This window comes from Python bivittatus, unplaced genomic scaffold, assembly GCF_059951505.1.
Source record: "Python bivittatus isolate LINGU-HERP-01145 unplaced genomic scaffold, Pbiv_v1 ctg000350_np1212, whole genome shotgun sequence".
Lineage (NCBI taxonomy): Eukaryota > Metazoa > Chordata > Lepidosauria > Squamata > Pythonidae > Python > Python bivittatus.
Genome location: NW_028277074.1, coordinates 32,590,541 through 32,607,587, shown reverse-complemented (window position 1 = coordinate 32,607,587; position 17,047 = coordinate 32,590,541). Strand labels below are relative to the sequence as shown.

Sequence of the window (17,047 nt, the reverse complement as noted above, 5' to 3'; positions counted from 1 at the left end):
GAGCAAGGCGATCCGATTCTGGGACTGCGGCAGAAGCGGCGCTTCCTCCTGGGCTCGCTGGGTGCAAATGTGAACGCAGGGAAAAGGAAGACTTCGTGCCTTCGCACTCCTCGCCCCCGCGCGTCGAAGGCAAGCGCAAGCAGCAACGCCGGGCAGGGCGACGGTCGGCCCTCCGGATCCGCGGGAGGGCAGCCGAGAGCCGCGCTGCTGCCACTCTGGGCAAAGGGGCCGTCGGCCTGGCAGCGGCGAAGAAGGGCGGGACGCCGAAGCCTGAAGGAGACTCTGTCTCCGGCCTTGCTCCGGGAGGCTACGGCCGGCAGGGCCCCGGCACACTCCATGCGCAAGATGCTGGCCGCTCTCTCCCGCCTGCTGCAGGGTCCGGCCGCCCAGAAGCCGGTGAGTGTCGCGGCGGCGGCAGGCAGGGCTGGCCGCGGCCACCGCTTACAGCCGGCCTGGGGCGCGCGCGCGGGGGCCTCGTGCTGGCCGTGGGGCGGCCCTCGCCCGAGGGCGCGGGGTTCACCCGAGCCAGGGTGGGCGTCTTGCGTAAGCGCGCGGGGAGCCGGCTCGGCTCTCCTTCCAGGCTTGGTTGCATCCGGTCGCCGCTCAGGCGGGCTCCGGACAGTTTTGCCGGCTGTTGCCGACCTCCTTTGGGGCTTTCTCAACAAAAGAGAGGCAAAGCAAGGCCTGGGCTGGGCCGCGATTTGCTCGGAGTTGGCTTAGTTTCGACGTGGATGTTGCAGGGCTTTTCTTTTAAAGAAACCGTAGATTATCCCTTCCTATGTGTTCATCTACAGTCATCTTCTGTCAACCTTGGCAACTTTAAGAAGCGTGGACTGGGGAATTCTGGGAATTGAAGTCCACGCATCTTAAAGTCGCCAAGGTTGAGAAACAGGGCAAGTCTAACCCGGTGTTTCTCAGCCTTTTTCCTCCCGTGGCCCTCTTCCAATCTTTTTCTCCTGTGGCCCCCCTTTCCAGGCCCCATGACCAATGAAAGAGGTTTCCACTTACACATTTGGCTTGTAAATAGAATATGTGTTTTTATTTATGATAAAGACAGTATTTGCAGTATAATACACTTTGCTTTTCTGTGTCCCCGTTAGGTGTTTTTCACCTGTGGCCTCCTTGAAACATCCAGGGAGCCATATGGCCCCAGGTTGAGAACTGCTGCTCTAACCAACTGTGACTTGTTTAATACAGGGTTCCTCAACCTTGGCAACTTTAAGACTGGTGGACTTCAACTCCCAGAATCCTTGATGGCTAGGGAATTCTGGGAGTTGAATCCACCTGTCTTAAAGTTGCCAAGGTTGAGGAACCCTGGTTTAATAGACCTTAATGCAGTCTGTGAACGAAAATGGATCAGGAACCAGAGTCCCTATCCTGACAACTGTAAGGTTCTTCCTGGCTCCATTTGCATGGTACCCTGGATAGGGTTACCAGATGTAGTCTGGAAATATTCAGGGGACCCATCTATGGCAGAATTAGACTTCTGAATCTTTGCTGCCGTCTACTGGTCATCTACCTTTTTGCAGACTAGAGCTGAACCACAAATTAGGCAAACATTTAAACTTACAAAGTTGTGTGAATTCTGTATGTGTGGTTCATTTAGATTTCAGTGTGTTGTGTGAGCCCTGACACTGAGTAACCATTGTTCAGTTAATCATGAGTAAGTGTGTTATGTAAACACAGCTCATGTTCACAGTAAGCACTAAGTTAGAAAGAACAGGATCTTTTAATTCTACTTTTTGGATTCGTTGATAGTGCGTCTTTTTTGAATATTTAAAATGCAGTCAGCTTGCATCCATGTCCATAAAGAGCAACTGAGTGTTGCTTTTAAAACATTGACATCTGTTCTTCATTGTGCTGAAATATTATAATGTAATAAATTTTTAAAGGAAATTTTATTGCATAAAAAAATTAGTGCTGAATAAAAATGATATATAGATGTTACTTGGCTAAATAAAATTGGTTGACCCAAAAAATGTATTTGTAAGGAATCATTTTTCCCACATCTGTATGATGGTAGCTGATATTATTTTTGTTTTTCCCAATTCTGCTGCTTTAGGGAGCTGTTAGTGAGGTAAGACCAATATTATTTTAATTGTATGAACTTTCGTCACTATTACAATCCATGTAGAAAAAAATATGTTCCATTGTGATTTGTTGTAGTAGTTATTTTATTGGTCGATTTACCCATTTATTCCTGGACAGAAAATTGTAAACTTTGTACCTCTTCTAATATTGAGACATTCAGTTCAATAAAAGTTATTTCTAGCATGGCAGTCATGGGAACCATAAGTGGAGTTTCAGCATTCCTTGGCAAGAGTCAATCCTGTTGATTCCTACACAGCTGAGAAAACAGGTCCTAGAATGTATGAAATATGAGAGGTTTTTTTGGCGGGGGGGAACTTTGGAAAACCTAAGTAACATAAGCATCCCTAATAACCTTATCATTGCTTTTATTTTCCTATTACATTCCTCTTTGTGTCTTCTAATCATGTGTTCTTTGGCGTTTTGCTACTGTAGCAAATTCCCTGTTCATCCTGTATGAACATGAGTGGTATAACTGTTTAGCACATGCATGTTAGCAGCAACTGGCGGGACAGATGATAAACACAGAATGTATCATAGTTTGCTAAACTCTACAGGGTTTAAAGCATTAGTTTCTTAATTGTTCTTACCAACTATGTAAATAGAGGGGCCACACTCTGTTAACATGTTTATTTGTAGTCTACGTTATTTTAACTTTATTCTGATTACATTGCTTTTTTCTTCTACCACTCCCTGGTTTTTCCATTCCAAATCTTCCAAAATAGAAAACCAAACATATTTATGGGAAATACATAATTTTAATATATTTCCTGTAAAATACACTGCATTTTATTATAGTAAGTTCTTGGTTTCTCTCTGAACTTGGTTGTTTGCTTGCAGACATTTCATTACCCAACTAGTTGACATCATCAGTGCACTGATGCACATTATCATGGCATTGATGATATTGCCTAGATGGGTAATGAAACATTTGCAAGCAAGCAGCCAAGCTCAGAGAGCACCAAGAACTCCACAGTTCAACAGATATTCTCTTCTATTGGTATCTTATAATTCTTTTTTGGATTCTTTTTTTTATTATATTCCTATTTCCTTGTTTTTATATTGTTTTTATTTTGTGAGCCACCCAGAGTCAGTTGGAGTCAGGCAGCATCAAAATTGAATAAATAAATAAGTAAATGTAGTCAGAAATACTGCTCATAGAATATACAGTACTGTGCAAAAGTTTTAGGCAGGTGTGAAAAAATGCTGTAAAGTAAGAATGCTTTCAAAAATATATATTGTAATTGTTTATGTTTATCAATTTACAAAATGCAAAGTGAGCAAACAGAAGAGAAATCCAAATCAAATCAATATCTGGTGTGACCACCCTTTGCCTTCAAACAGCATCAATTTTTCTAGGTACACTTGCACACAGTTTTTGAAGGAACTCGGCAGGTAGGTTGTTCCAAACATCTTGGAGAACTAACCACAGATCTCCTGTGGATGTAGGCTGCCTCAAATCCTGTCTCTTTATGGAATCCCAGTCAGACTCGATGATGTTGAGATCAGGGCTCTGTGGGGGGGGGGCAAACCATCACTTCCAGGATTCCTTGTTCTTCTTTATGCTGAAGATAGTTCTTAATGACATTGGCTGTATGTTTGGGGTCGTTGTCCTCTTGCAGAATAAATTTGGGGCCAATCACACACATCCCTGATGGTATGGCATAATGGATAAGTATCTGCCTGTAGTTCTCAGCATTGAGGACACCATTGATCCTGACCTCCAACTCCATTTGCAGAAATGCAGCCTCAAACTTGCAATGAACCTCCACCATGCTTCACTGTTGCTTGCAGACACTCATTCTTGTACTGCTCTCCAGCCCTTCGGCGAACAAACTGCCTCCTGCTACAGCCAAATATTTCAGATTTTGACTCATCAGTCCAGAGCACCTGCTGCCATTTTTCTGCACCCCAGTTCCTATGTTTTCATGCATAGTTGAGTCGCTTAGCCTTGTTTCCACATTGGAGTTATAGCTTTTTGGCCGCAATTCTTCCATGAAGACCACTTCTGGCCAAACTTCTCTGGACAGTAAATGGGTGTACCTGGGTCCCACTGGTTTCCACCAGTTCTGTGCTGATGGCACTGCTGGACATCTTCCAATGTCAAAGGGAAGTAAGCATGATGTGTCTTCCATCTGCTGCATTAAGTTTCCTTGGCCGACCACTGCATCTATGGTCCTCAATGTTGCCTGTTTCTTTGTGCTTCTTCAAAAGAGCTTGAACAGCACATCTTGAAACTCCAGTCTGCTTTGAAATTTTTGCCTGGGAGAGACCTTGCTGATGCAGTCTAACTACCTTGTGTCTTGTTGCTGTGCTCAGGCTTGCCATGGTTTATGATCTGTAACCACAACTTCACCTTAGTAGCAGAGTTTGGCTGTTCCTCACCCAGTTTTAAGCCACCTACACAGCTGTTTCTGTTTCAGTTAATGACTGTGTTCAACCTACATATGAAATTGATGATCATTAGCACCTGCCTGGTATACTTGGTTAATCGTACACCTGACTCTAATCCTACAAGATCCCTGACTTTGTGCAAGTGTGCAAGTGTAAGAATTGATGCTGGTTTGAAGCCAAAGGGTAGTCACACCAAATATTGATCTGATTTGGATTTCTTTTCTGTTCACTCACTTTACATTTTGTAAATTGATGAACATAAACAATTACAATATATATTTTTGAAAGCATTCTTACTTTACAGCATTTTTTCACACCTGTCTAAAACTTTTGCACAGTACTGTACATTCTAATCTTTAGAAGTTTAAAGTCCAAGTTTTGTTGGATGTGAATTGGAATCATCTTGAAGCAGGTAAGAATATTTTTTAAAAAATACTGTTTTAATTTAACAGCAATCTGTACCTCTGTTCCTTCCCTCTCTTTTTTATTGAAAGGTTGCCCGTGTGGTTGTCACTTCTCGTAATTATGCAGATTTTGCACATGAGGCTACATTTGATATTAAGGTAAGCAGCTTAATTATTTCATTTTAAAAAGCTAATAATGGATTATAACACATTTTAATATTATGCAGTGTATTAAAGAATAGCCTGGATGTGTGGTCAAACTCTTCTGTATTGAAATATGATAAGATTACAAATATGTATTTTTAAGTATAAATGGGAAACATCATTTCTTGGATTTAAATATACTTAGTGGAAAAAGTACAAAACATCTTAAATTTTTAACATGCAATTTAATTAGCACTAATTTATTTGATTATCTGTTTTTCTTTAAATAGAGATATTTGCTGATTCTAAGCCACAATGTAGGTATTCAGCTTGTTTTTTAGTTAAATAACTTATTTGGGCTTAAAGTAAGACTCAAAACTGAACTTTTCCAAGTTTTGTATGTGAATGCTCTATCTTTTATATTGATCATGGTGGCTGGGTCAATACTGACTGGGGAATTCTGGGAGTTGAAGTCCATATACCTTAAAGTTTAAAAAACACTGCTCTTGAATAGGAGTGAGCATCTATAAATGGCTTAATGTTTTTGGTAGATGCAAAGGTTGCAGGGAGTAGATTGGAAAGGATGCAACATGGTTCAAGGGTAGTTTTTCTTCACAGTTTTTTGGACGGAAGGTAGGATTGAAAATTTGTTTTTATAAATTGTGTAAAACCTATTGTTGGGGCTGATGTGAAGTACTGATCTTTCACGATTACACTGTAGGAATGAGAGAGTATAATGGTCACAGACAGGGAATTGGGGAGCCACAGGGAGCCCATCCTGCTCTCTAATGTAAGAATCCTGTTAAATTTAATTAGGTTATACTTTTCATCAGTTTCATACTTTCTGGCCAGTGTATACGTGGACATTTCAGACTACAGGTAGTCCTTGCTTAACAAGTGCCCTGTTTAGCGACTGTTCAAAGTTACAGTGGCGCTGAAAAAGTAATTTTATGACCAGTCCTTGCTCTTATGGTCAGCGCAGCGTTGCTGTGGTCACATGATTAACATTCAGGTGCTTTGCAACCAGTGGGTGTTTACAACTGTCGCAGTGTCCTGTGGTCATATGATCTCCATTTGGCTTCTGACAAGCAGAGTCAAAGGAGAAGCCGGCAATAAAATCGCAAGTCACAGTCATGTGATGCCTCGCTTAATGACCACAGGTGATTTACTTAACAACTGCTGTGGAAGTCATAAGCCTGTTGCAGTCGTGTGATGTCTTGCTTAACAACTGGGTTGCTTAGTGGCAAAATTGCCAGTCCCAATTGTGATAGTTAGACTACTTTTATGTAGCTGAGGCAGTTACAAAACTGTTACAGTGGGAATTGCTATCTAGGAAGTACAATAGATTTTCAGGATGTTCTGTTACCCCAGTGGAACTTTTGTGAGCGCAAATGTGATGCTAGAGGAAGTTGCTGCATGATTATTTGAGAGGGAAAGAGATAAATAAATAAAATGATTTTTAAAAAATCAGGTGTGGCAAGAAAGCTTTGGAGGTTCAAAGGAAGTATCTGACGATACATTGTCCCCTGTAGGCACCATGATACCTACTTCTGGATTACTTCAATATTCTGTGTTCAAGATGGTTACAAAGATATTTTCAGGAAGCCACTTAACAGTGCATGAAAATCATAATTTTATTTTTGCTCCAGTTCTGCTTATCATTTTTCAGCAATTGCTCTTCAGCAGCATATTGTGTACCAACCTAATGGTTCCAATTAGCTGGTATAATTTATGTTGTGTGGTTAATTGATCTATCTGCTGTGAATTTATCCAGTATTTGTAAATGGCTATCTCTGCTACTGTTGGTAATAAAATACATTAGTAAGTTGTGTAACTAAATAATTGCTTTTGCCCATTCTAATGTACTATTGGCTAGTTTATTAAATGACCATAAGTGCTAATATTAAAGACGTTTTTCTCCTTGCCACTTGATCCACATTATATTAACCTGTCATATGCCTAAGCAATCTTTATTTTCTAAGCAGAGGATTTTGTTTTCTTGCTTTAAAAGCGCTAAACCCAAAGAGTTCACTGCTGCTGCTCTTCCACCCCAGGAATTTGCCATCTCTTGGCAAGATGGCTAGCTGTTAATGTAATGGTTCCAGGGCTGTGTGCATTGTTCTGCTTTCATATTATCAGGGGTGATACCAACTTTGGCTCTTGACAGGGTTGTGCAGCCCCTGAAAAAACAGGCTTGCAAGTCTCAGGGTCCTCCTGGATTCATGGCTTCTGCTGGAGGAGCAGGTGGAGAACACAACCAAGAAGACCTTTATCAGGTTTCAGCTGGTGCGTCAGCTACAGCCTTACATAGAACAGAATACTTTGAAGATGTTACTCATGCCCTTGTCACTTTGCACCTGCATTACTACAAGTTGATCTGCATACCACTGCCTTTGAAAACAGAAAGTTCAGCTGGTACAAAATGCAGCTGCCTCAATCAGTGTTGTCAAATAACACTACTATAACAGGAGCCACATTGATTACTGGTTTCTATGTGCAGTTCAGGGTACTGATTATTACCTGTAAAGCCTACATGACTTAGGGCCTGGGTTTCTTAGAACCCCCATCCCAATTAAACTATGGCAGCTAAACCCAAGTAAAGGAAGCATCTCCTATAGACTTACGGCAGGAGAGGGTATGGAGGAGGGTGGCTTCTTCCCTCTTGGGCGCAAGTCATTCCATCAGGCAAGGGTGGCCCCTGCTCTTAGGCGTTTCTGGAGAAGTTAAAATATACCATTATTGTTTGTTGTTGTCACAGTTTTATTGGATTTTATTAAATTGTTCCTTGTATTGTGTTTTGATTTGGTACACTGCGTAAAGCCTATGGAGCGAGACGGTTTATAAATCAAATAAATACTGGACTATTTGGACTTTGCAACAGGGAGCAGATAGAGTAGTTTGCTAGGGGATTTATTTTATTCAGGGCTTATTGTTCAGAAATCTTTTAGCACAAAGATATTAAGTGTATGTAGATACTCAAATGTTTAATATTTAAAAATAGGACATAACCACTTATCTTGATTGTTTGCAGAAACATGACCTCCATCGCTTGGAAGAGGGTCCTCCCACTACAGCTGTAATGACTCGAGAACAAGGTCTCCAATATTATAAGACTATGCAGACTATTCGGCGTATGGAACTGAAAGCAGACCAGCTGTATAAACAAAAGATTATTCGGGGCTTCTGCCATTTGTATGATGGCCAGGTGGGCAGCAGACTTCTTAGACTAGATTTTCTGTTTCATTTTAATAAAGCTATTATAGGTAAAAGATTTTTCTCAAGAATAATATGTCTCGACTCTACCAGTTATAAATAAATTCCTAGGTAGTGGAAAAAGGTGAATGTTTAACATTTCTAAAAATGCTAGAATTTTGTAAACTACCTTCAGCAGTAGTTTTGTTAGCGTGTAGTTGGAGGAGAAAATGTACTTTTTTGATCAAAAGGCTATTGCCAATATTCTTATTTTAGCCTGGTTACCACTGAATGGTAGAGGTTATACAATAGAAAGTTTAAATTCTCCGACTCTTTCCTAGTTGCTTCCCTCCTCCCATTTTTTAATTTATATGAATATTGTATCCTTGAAATTTTGCTCCCCAGCCACAGTCTCTGAAGTTGGCAGAGCTTTAGTGACTTTTCATAACCTGGTTATAATAAAATAATTACTGCATTGCAACTGTCTTTGCTAACCATATTTTTAAAAATGTATTTAAGTATAATCAAATGTTATATAAGACACCTAAAATATAATAATAAAGTACATAACAAGGGCCAATATTTGTTTGGGTACAGGCAGCCTCACTCTCAAAGGCCAAAGTTCATAAAAAAGTTTTCATAGTGTGCTTAAGTTCTGAGCTGTCCAGTAGCAAATTAATACCCATTCTTTCACTATGGTGCTGTGTTGTAGTGCACCACAGCTGGCACTCACTGTAACTTCTTGACCACATGTAAGACAGTTCCAAGAAGCAAATATTAAAATAATTGAAGAGAGTTTACTAAAGCTTTATTTGCAGTGGCTAAACTATCCCTCTTCAAAATAGTTGGCGTTGGCTTTCTGACAAAAAGGTAAGTAAAGATGCTACTTTTCATTGCAATCACTTGGATTTCTCATCACAGCGATGGCTCTATGAACACCCCAAGCCACATACTTATTCCTTCAGGAACAGTGTAACCTCATCTGAACAAGCAAACCATCTATTTCCCAGAGCTGAACCATTCTGCAAACTCAATTTTTGACATTTGTATAGAATTGTATATTGGCTGCCTACACGTTATGATAACATACATGCTGTTTGAAGGCTGTTTGTTTTACCACAGGAAGCTTGCTGTGTTGGACTTGAGGCAGCCATAAATCGAACAGATCATTTGATCACTGCCTATCGGGCTCATGGCTTTACATACACACGTGGTATTCCAGTTCGAGAAATTCTTGCTGAACTCACAGGTTTGTGTCCAATAAAATGAAATGTAAATATGGAAAGGAACTAAGGCTACAGTAGACAGATTTAGGAGGGTTAGGTTCAGATCTCATTTCACCTATGAAAACCGTCTTAATTTGCCTAGTATATCTTTGCTCAAATGGTTAACAGCTGTAATCTGTCCTTATACCAAGAGGTTAAGATTTTAGTCATTCGTGCATAGACTGCTGCAAGTTCCTCTGTATTTAGAGAATCATGGCACCACGATTTAAACATTTCTCTTGGTACAGTAACATGTAAAATGTGACCATTAGCCTTGGAATGTTTGTAATAAAAGAATTTTGATTTTGACTAATTATGGAATCTTATTAAAATTCCAATTAAGCAAAGAGGGATGGCATATTAAAAAACCCCATATACTGTTCATATTAACTTTAGTAGATCCCCAATGTAAAACACTGTATTTTGATCTTTTCAGGTCGGATAAGTGGTTGTGCTAAAGGCAAAGGTGGCTCAATGCATATGTATGCCAAAAACTTCTATGGTGGTAATGGTATTGTTGGCGCCCAGGTAAGGTTTGTTAATCAAACTAGCTTTTTATTGAGATGTGGATAAAGCTTTTAATGTTGGTTATACATTAGATGTGCTTCATTACTTTTGTAATTCTGTGCAGGATGCTGTGTCTGACTCTTAGTATTTCTCTTAAATCTAACATAATCTAAATTGCTGATTGCATAATGTGGGAATCATTGCCACAAGATGTGATGATGACCATTTATTAATGACTTTTAAAAAAAAGACTAGATGAATTCATAAAAGGCAGATTTATCAAGGGCACTTAATCTTGAGATTCAGTATTACCTCTGGGTTGGTGACAGCATGTCCCCAAATACCAGCTGGTGGAAAACAATAGGAGGGGGACATGGCTGTACCTGTGTGTGCAAGCAACCCAGATGCATCTGGTTGGCCATTATGAGAAACAAGGAGGTGGTTTAAGATGGTTTACCTTATTGCATGATGTAATACATTATAGGTTCCTTTGGGAGCTGGTATTGCTTTGGCATGTAAGTACTTTGGGAAAGATGAGATCTGTGTGACATTGTACGGTGATGGTGCTGCGAATCAGGTAAGTTTCCAAATTTTTTCTATTCAATTAGATGCATATTTCTATAGAGCACTATCCAATCTGACACGACAATATGGCTATACTTTGCCTTTAAACACTTAACAGGTGTGTCAACACTAAGGAAGCTGGTTTTATGTGGAAACGTCTCAGTAGTTTCTTCCTATGCTACTGTGGTAACAGGGCCCTCAGGTTCTAGAATGTTGAGAGTCTGGTGAAAGTAGTTTCCATGTATATGAATAAACCAAGCAAGAGATACTTGCTCATGCAGAATGATTGCAGGTTGATTTGGATAATCTTTCATCTATTTCCAATAAGAGGACTAACAACTTCTAGTGCTTCAAGTACACACAAGCAAATTGGACAAAATCTTACAGTGAGGTTGTATGTAGATTGCCTGAGCTATCTGTTACTTTATAATGAAATATAGTCATGTGAAAAAGGAAGTACATCCTCTTTCTCCATTTTGGCTTTATTTTTGTAAAAATAAATGATGACATGGTGTAATATGTCATGTGTTGTTGTTCATCTGAGGTTGTATTTACCTACTTTTGAGAACTGCTAAGACCAGATGATTTTTATTATGTCCTGATACGTAAAACCATAGAACTCAAAGAGGGTGTACTTTCTTTTTCACACAACTGTAGTTGCATTGGCTAACTGCAAGAACATACAGTATGTAAAGATATCTAAAATCTGTTATTCTTCCAGGGTCAAATATTTGAAACGTTTAATATGGCAGCCTTGTGGAAGCTGCCGTGCATTTTTATCTGTGAGAACAACAGATACGGAATGGGTACTTCTGTAGAGAGAGCTGCAGCCAGTACAGATTATTACAAAAGAGGAGATTTTATTCCAGGTCTTAGGGTAAGAATAATTTTATTATTCTCCATTTTTAAAAAAAGGAACATTATAGTAATAATACTTTTGAATAAACCTGTGTATTTTGTTTTTTGGCTACTAGGTTGATGGCATGGATGTTCTTGCTGTAAGAGAAGCTACAAAATTTGCTGCTGACCACTGCAGAGCAGGAAAGGTAAATTTGAGTAGAAATGACTATATTGCATGTGTGTGTGTGTGCGTGTGTGCGTGCGCACATGTTTAGGGTAGGCAGAATTTCAGTGTGGACAGATTTATTTTGTTTCAGATATACACAACAGTGCCAAACTAGGTAATACTCTTCTAACCAGTTCTGTAAACTACCCTGTGAGCTCCAAAGTTAGCTTGTAATACAATATGAATAGTGTATGAATAATAGAAATCAACTCAAGGTTTGATTAGACCTAGCAGAGGTCAAAGATACAATATCTTTGAGACTGTGATTATTATTGAACGATTTCTACTTTTTAAAAATAATAAACATGGTGCTTAATAATATGATTAACATTAGCCAATATGGACATCAGTAAGTAAACTCCATATGAATAAAGGAAGAAGTGGTGATACTAAAAAAGGATACAGGTGAATATGTGCTCAAATATAACCAAATAAAGAGTCATATATATAATTAAAGTAATGAATATCCAGTAAACATCAATATTATCAGCGTATGCACTTGCTATAGGTGAAATGAAGGAAGATATTCTGTGCTAGAGATGTTAGTTGCAACATTGGGAAAGAATGCAGATGGGTGATTGGAAGACAAAGTCTGGGGAAATGGGGAACCTAGAATTGCTGGAAGATACAGATTGGGTAAATGCAATGTGAAAGAATTCCCTGTTAACAATACTTGCAAAGCAACTTGCACCTTTACACCTGGACATCACCAGGTTAGCAACATCGCACTAGAATGTTATACTGTGTGTAAGCAAACAGAACCCTTCATAACAGTTCTTGGCAAATCTTTTTAAATTAAGAAGCACAGTGTAAATAGATGTCTGTCCTTCTCTAGGATACAATATGGTTTGAGTGATTTCTTCTTCACTGAGTTTTCAGAGCATTCAGAAAATGGCAATAAGAACTGCAATCAACAATTTAGCACAAATTTAGCCAACTCTCAAGAGTAGTCTGCATTTATGAGACTTAGAAACAAATGATATAGATCACAGTTACGCATACTAAAAATGGGACATAGTAGATTTATTGGGACCAAGTGTAAGTTCCTGAAATTTTACTTAAGTCTAAATATTAAATATAACAGAATGCTGTAAACATATAAATGTCCTAGATAAATTTTGCAATATATTTCTTTCTGTCATAGTCAGACCTAAGTTTTTTAACAGAGTAACTTAAGATACAAAAGGTTGAGAGCCACTGGTCTAAATTATCATCTTAAAATGGCACGCCTGTCTACATTTAGTTATCACTGCTGCTTTTATCAGCAAAATAGAGGCATTATTTTCAAAGTGATTTAATAGACTTCCATTTTAACAGGGTCCTATTGTGATGGAGCTACAGACCTATCGTTATCATGGGCATAGTATGAGTGATCCTGGAGTAAGGTACAGTAATTTTCTGCTGTTGCATACAGAGTTATTGAAGTGGTGAGAAAAACTAGATTATTTATCCTGGACCATACTCAAAGAAAAAGCAGAAAATGCAAGGACTTTAAATAGAAACTAGGGAGGCATGAAAATTCAGCCTAGAGAATAAGGCTACCAATCTATTCTACTACATAGCCTTATACTTTTTAATAGTATTATTTCCTTAAGGAAAAATAGTATCTAGTAGCAAAATAAAAATATTAAATGAGCAACTTAAAACAGGGATTTTCAAACTGGACTGTATTCTCTCGCTACCTTGCAGGGATAACGTGATAAAGCTTATGGGAGCAAAGCAGGAATCTTGACAAAATTCACAATGGGCTTCGTTTCCCGCTTGGCTGATGTAAGCCAGCTGCGGCTTGCTCAGGCAAAATGGGAGCGAGTTTTAACAATGGACGGCTGCATTACTAAAAGTTCGAGAATCCATGTAGTATATTAACATTTAATTATTAAATTAGGTAGTATATTTATTTCTTGCCCATCCCTACCTCAGTAAACATTAGCTTTATTATTTTAGCAGATCTTGGCATTGCAGTATTTGAGAACCCATGACCAATAAGAAGGGACTAACCGACATCTTGTGCAAATATGGCCCATTTTGTATGTGTGGCTTATTCACTTTCCTGATGATCAAAATACTCAAAGCAAAGTTTCATTTATACCTGGCTTGCACAAATCATAATCTGCTAGTAAGGACAACTGTAAGGTTCTGCTTGCACACTGACTTCCACATGAGAAGCTTAGATAATTGACTTTGTATACATGCATGCCTAGACATATTTCAGTTTCTTCCCCATTTTTTTCTGTACCAAATTCTGAAAGTTTTTTTTTTTTTAATAACAGACTTTGCAAATGCCCAAACTCAACCGGATTTAGGGTTTTTTAAAAATAATAAACTCCCAACTTGACTTGCATTGGATTAATTTTTCAGATACTTTTATTGTTTTTATAATTTGATGAGGACCCATAGTAGAAGCAAATAATATACAACATAATACAGTTTATGATAAAGTTTGTTTAGTTAATCCTGCTATTGTTCTTTTAATATTTGAAAAAGCATTGTTATCGAGTGTATTTCTTCACTATATTCCTTTCTGCTTTGTGGTCTTCTGTTCTTATTTGTCATTTCCCAAAATTAATAAGCAGTGCCAGATGTACAACAGAATAAATCTGCAAGTAGATTTTTCTCATTTCGCATCAATGATTTTTAATCAGACTTCATCATTTAATTCATAATGTTGATTTCAGATCCTGAATACATCTCTTAATTTCCCTTGGTTTAAGTTGTCTTTGTTAGCATTAGTGAAAAGCAAGGAATTTTAAATGTAAGAGGAGTCTTTTTCCTGTTGTTTTGTCTGTATTTTATCTTAAATTGTATCCCTGCCCCTGAAGAACAAGGTCTTGAATATCTTATTTTGCCATGTAAATGCCATAAACATCGTGATCTTTCTTGACAGTATTATTAACAATTCTTTGGGGAGAAACTGTTTTTCATATGCTTTAGCAGTATAATTGGCTTTTTTTAAGTTACCGAACAAGAGAAGAAATTCAAGAAGTGAGAAGCAAAAGCGATCCTATTACTCTCTTGAAGGACAGAATGGTGAACAACAACTTAGCTAGTGTGGAGGAGCTCAAGGTAATATTTTTTCATTTCAAATTTAATTGAAACCATTTTGCACAGGTTATGGAAGTTAGATAAAAAAGAACTTTTTCTCCAAATAATTACTGATGAGTTGGGGGTACTCTTTGTTTAATATCCACTCATTCAGTGACTGTTCAAAGTTATGATGGTGTTGAATGAGGGGTACTAATGGCAGACATGTGATCGCGATTTTGGTGCCTGGCAGCCGGCTCATAATTATGATATCGCAGCATCCGTGGCCATGTGATCACCGTTTGTGACCTTCACTTCTGACAAGCAAAATCAATGGGGAAGCCAACAGAAGATCACAAATGGTGATCATTGTGACTGCATGGGATTCACCTAACGATGGCAACTGGGGCTGCCAGAATTGCCGTTGTAAGTTGGCACGATCATGTGGCCTCACACCTTATGACCACGTTGCTTAGCAACAGTTCCCAGTTACCATCATATGATATTAACTAATAATAAAGGAAGAATCTGACGAAAGCAAGCAAATGAGCTGCAGTTGCAGGGTGACTGAAATGGAAAAGGTGGAGAAAACTGCTATGGCTTAAGGGCAGAAGAGGGAAAATATGCCAGCCCTGCCCTCCTTTCCTTCACTCTCCATGCATAGCCTATAGTGAGACTTTCCTCTCTCTCTTATCATGAATGAAGATTCTGGAAAATCAGGATCCTCAATGAGGAGTCTCCTTTAGATTTAAAGGGGAAAGAGGAACATCATGGTAGCAAATATACTTGCCTAGAAGTGAAAGCTGCTTATTGTTAGACAGCCATCTGCCTGGAATGCCTTAGTTTGGATTCCTGCACTGAAAAGGGGATTAAACTTGGATGCCTAAATGATCTCTTCCAACTCTTATTTTTTATAATCTAGTGGGACTTATTATATAAACATGCATGTTTCCTTATGCTTGCACCCCAGCACAAATAATTCTGCTTGCTTTTTGTAAATGGGGGGCAAAAAACCTACCTCCAGGGCATAATTTCTATTTTCTGTCATAATTCATGTGGATTCATCCCCACCTAAGCGTAGCAAACTTTTATATCTACTGAATTCAAGGGCCTTTCTACACAGTAATCAAGAATAGACTTGTGCTTTTTTGGGTCCATGTTTCCAGTCTGTCTGTCTGTATATTAATATGAAGACATGAAATGAAGTTCAGTTTATTTTACAAATGGAGTATGTTATTTTTTTACAATTAATTAGTAGTTTAAGTAATGTAATTAAAAAAATGGGGGGCTCAACATGTCATTTTGAGTGTTGTCTATCTAGACACACATTTGACACACTGGTGTCATAATCACACATTTATTAGGAAAAAAGCTCCAGAATTTTCTTAGCTGGCAACCCTAGTTGACACGGTACTAATTTTTGTGTGTATTTATAACCTTACATTCAGTTCATCTTCCTTTTGGGTGAAAATGGCCATGCAGTGGTATAACTGTGCTGCTGCTCTCTCAAATCCAGCTGCCCTCCCCAAAGCATTTGCCCCTGGTCAAATGGGCAGGAATTAAAGTCCAAATTATGTATTATAATTAGATAATACACAAGTTGTTAGTGGAATTCCTGTGTAGATATTCAAATATGAAAAAGGTGTAGCACATGCGTGTAACAGATATGAGGACTATTTTTTTTTAATCGTGATTAGAATTTCTGTAGCTTGAAGTATCTAGACTTATATTAGAACTATGTTTTTTTTTAAATTTTAGATTATTTATTACAGTAGCAAGCTGTTTGTTAGTAACATAAGTTTAAAGCACTTAACTATGGATTTGGGAAGGCTTTCTTCTTTTGTCCACTAATATTTTATTGTTTCTGGTGTAGGAGATTGATGTAGAAGTAAGAAAAGAGATTGAGGATGCAGCACAATTCGCCACAACTGATCCCGAACCACCTCTGGAAGAATTAGGCAATCATATCTATTATAAAGAAGCACCCTTTGAAGTGCGTGGTCCAAATCAGTGGACTAGGTACAAATCTGTTGGCTAAGAGAGTTCTGGTTCGGCAGCCAGTTAAACTGATAGATGTTATACTGGAATTTAACTGTTACATCTGTTCTAAGGGATAAATGCCAAGTAAATTTTCAGGAGGGTGGGGAAAAGAGAAATTACATGGAATTCTGAAAGAAAATTGTACAAGAAGTAAATTAAACAAAGTTTATTAAGCTTCAGTGTGTTCTGCATCGCTGTATGATGAAAATTAGCCAGCTAAAATGGTATTAATAAAAAAGGCTCATTGAGATTTTCTGAGCGTATATTGCCATGGACTTTATGTATATCTTCGCTGCCTTCTTCCCTTCGTCACTTTTCAAGGAAAGAAGCTTTCTTCCATTGTATTTTCTTTTAAATTTGAT

General features: G+C 38.5%; 1 protein-coding gene across 2 annotated transcripts; it reads left to right on the top strand.

Annotated features, from left to right (window-relative positions):
• Window positions 1–221: 221 nt before the first annotated feature.
• PDHA1 (pyruvate dehydrogenase E1 subunit alpha 1) lies at window positions 222–16,948 on the top strand. 2 transcript variants are annotated; one of them, XM_088144865.1, is made up of 12 exons: window positions 223–396; window positions 2,063–2,077; window positions 4,977–5,045; window positions 8,062–8,235; window positions 9,345–9,471; window positions 9,924–10,015; window positions 10,479–10,571; window positions 11,280–11,435; window positions 11,533–11,604; window positions 12,942–13,009; window positions 14,579–14,687; window positions 16,519–16,948. In XM_088144865.1, exons 1-12 carry the CDS (start codon window positions 337–339, stop codon window positions 16,681–16,683), a joined length of 1,200 nt encoding a protein of 399 aa, XP_088000991.1. In that variant the 5' UTR covers window positions 223–336; the 3' UTR covers window positions 16,684–16,948. The 2 variants fall into 2 exon arrangements, with proteins under 2 accessions (XP_088000992.1, XP_088000991.1); XM_088144866.1 differs by lacking the exon at window positions 2,063–2,077 and having other exon boundaries at window positions 222–396.
• Window positions 16,949–17,047: the final 99 nt, after the last annotated feature.

Coding starts and splice junctions, on each gene's coding strand:
- PDHA1 (XM_088144865.1), top strand. CDS start 337: ATGCGCAAGATGCTGGCCGCTCTCTCCCGCCTGCTGCAGGGTCCGGCC. Junction 9,472..9,923: donor AATTCTTGCTGAACTCACAG/GTTTGTGTCCAA, acceptor TGATCTTTTCAG/GTCGGATAAGTGGTTGTGCT. Junction 10,016..10,478: donor ATGGTATTGTTGGCGCCCAG/GTAAGGTTTGTT, acceptor AATACATTATAG/GTTCCTTTGGGAGCTGGTAT.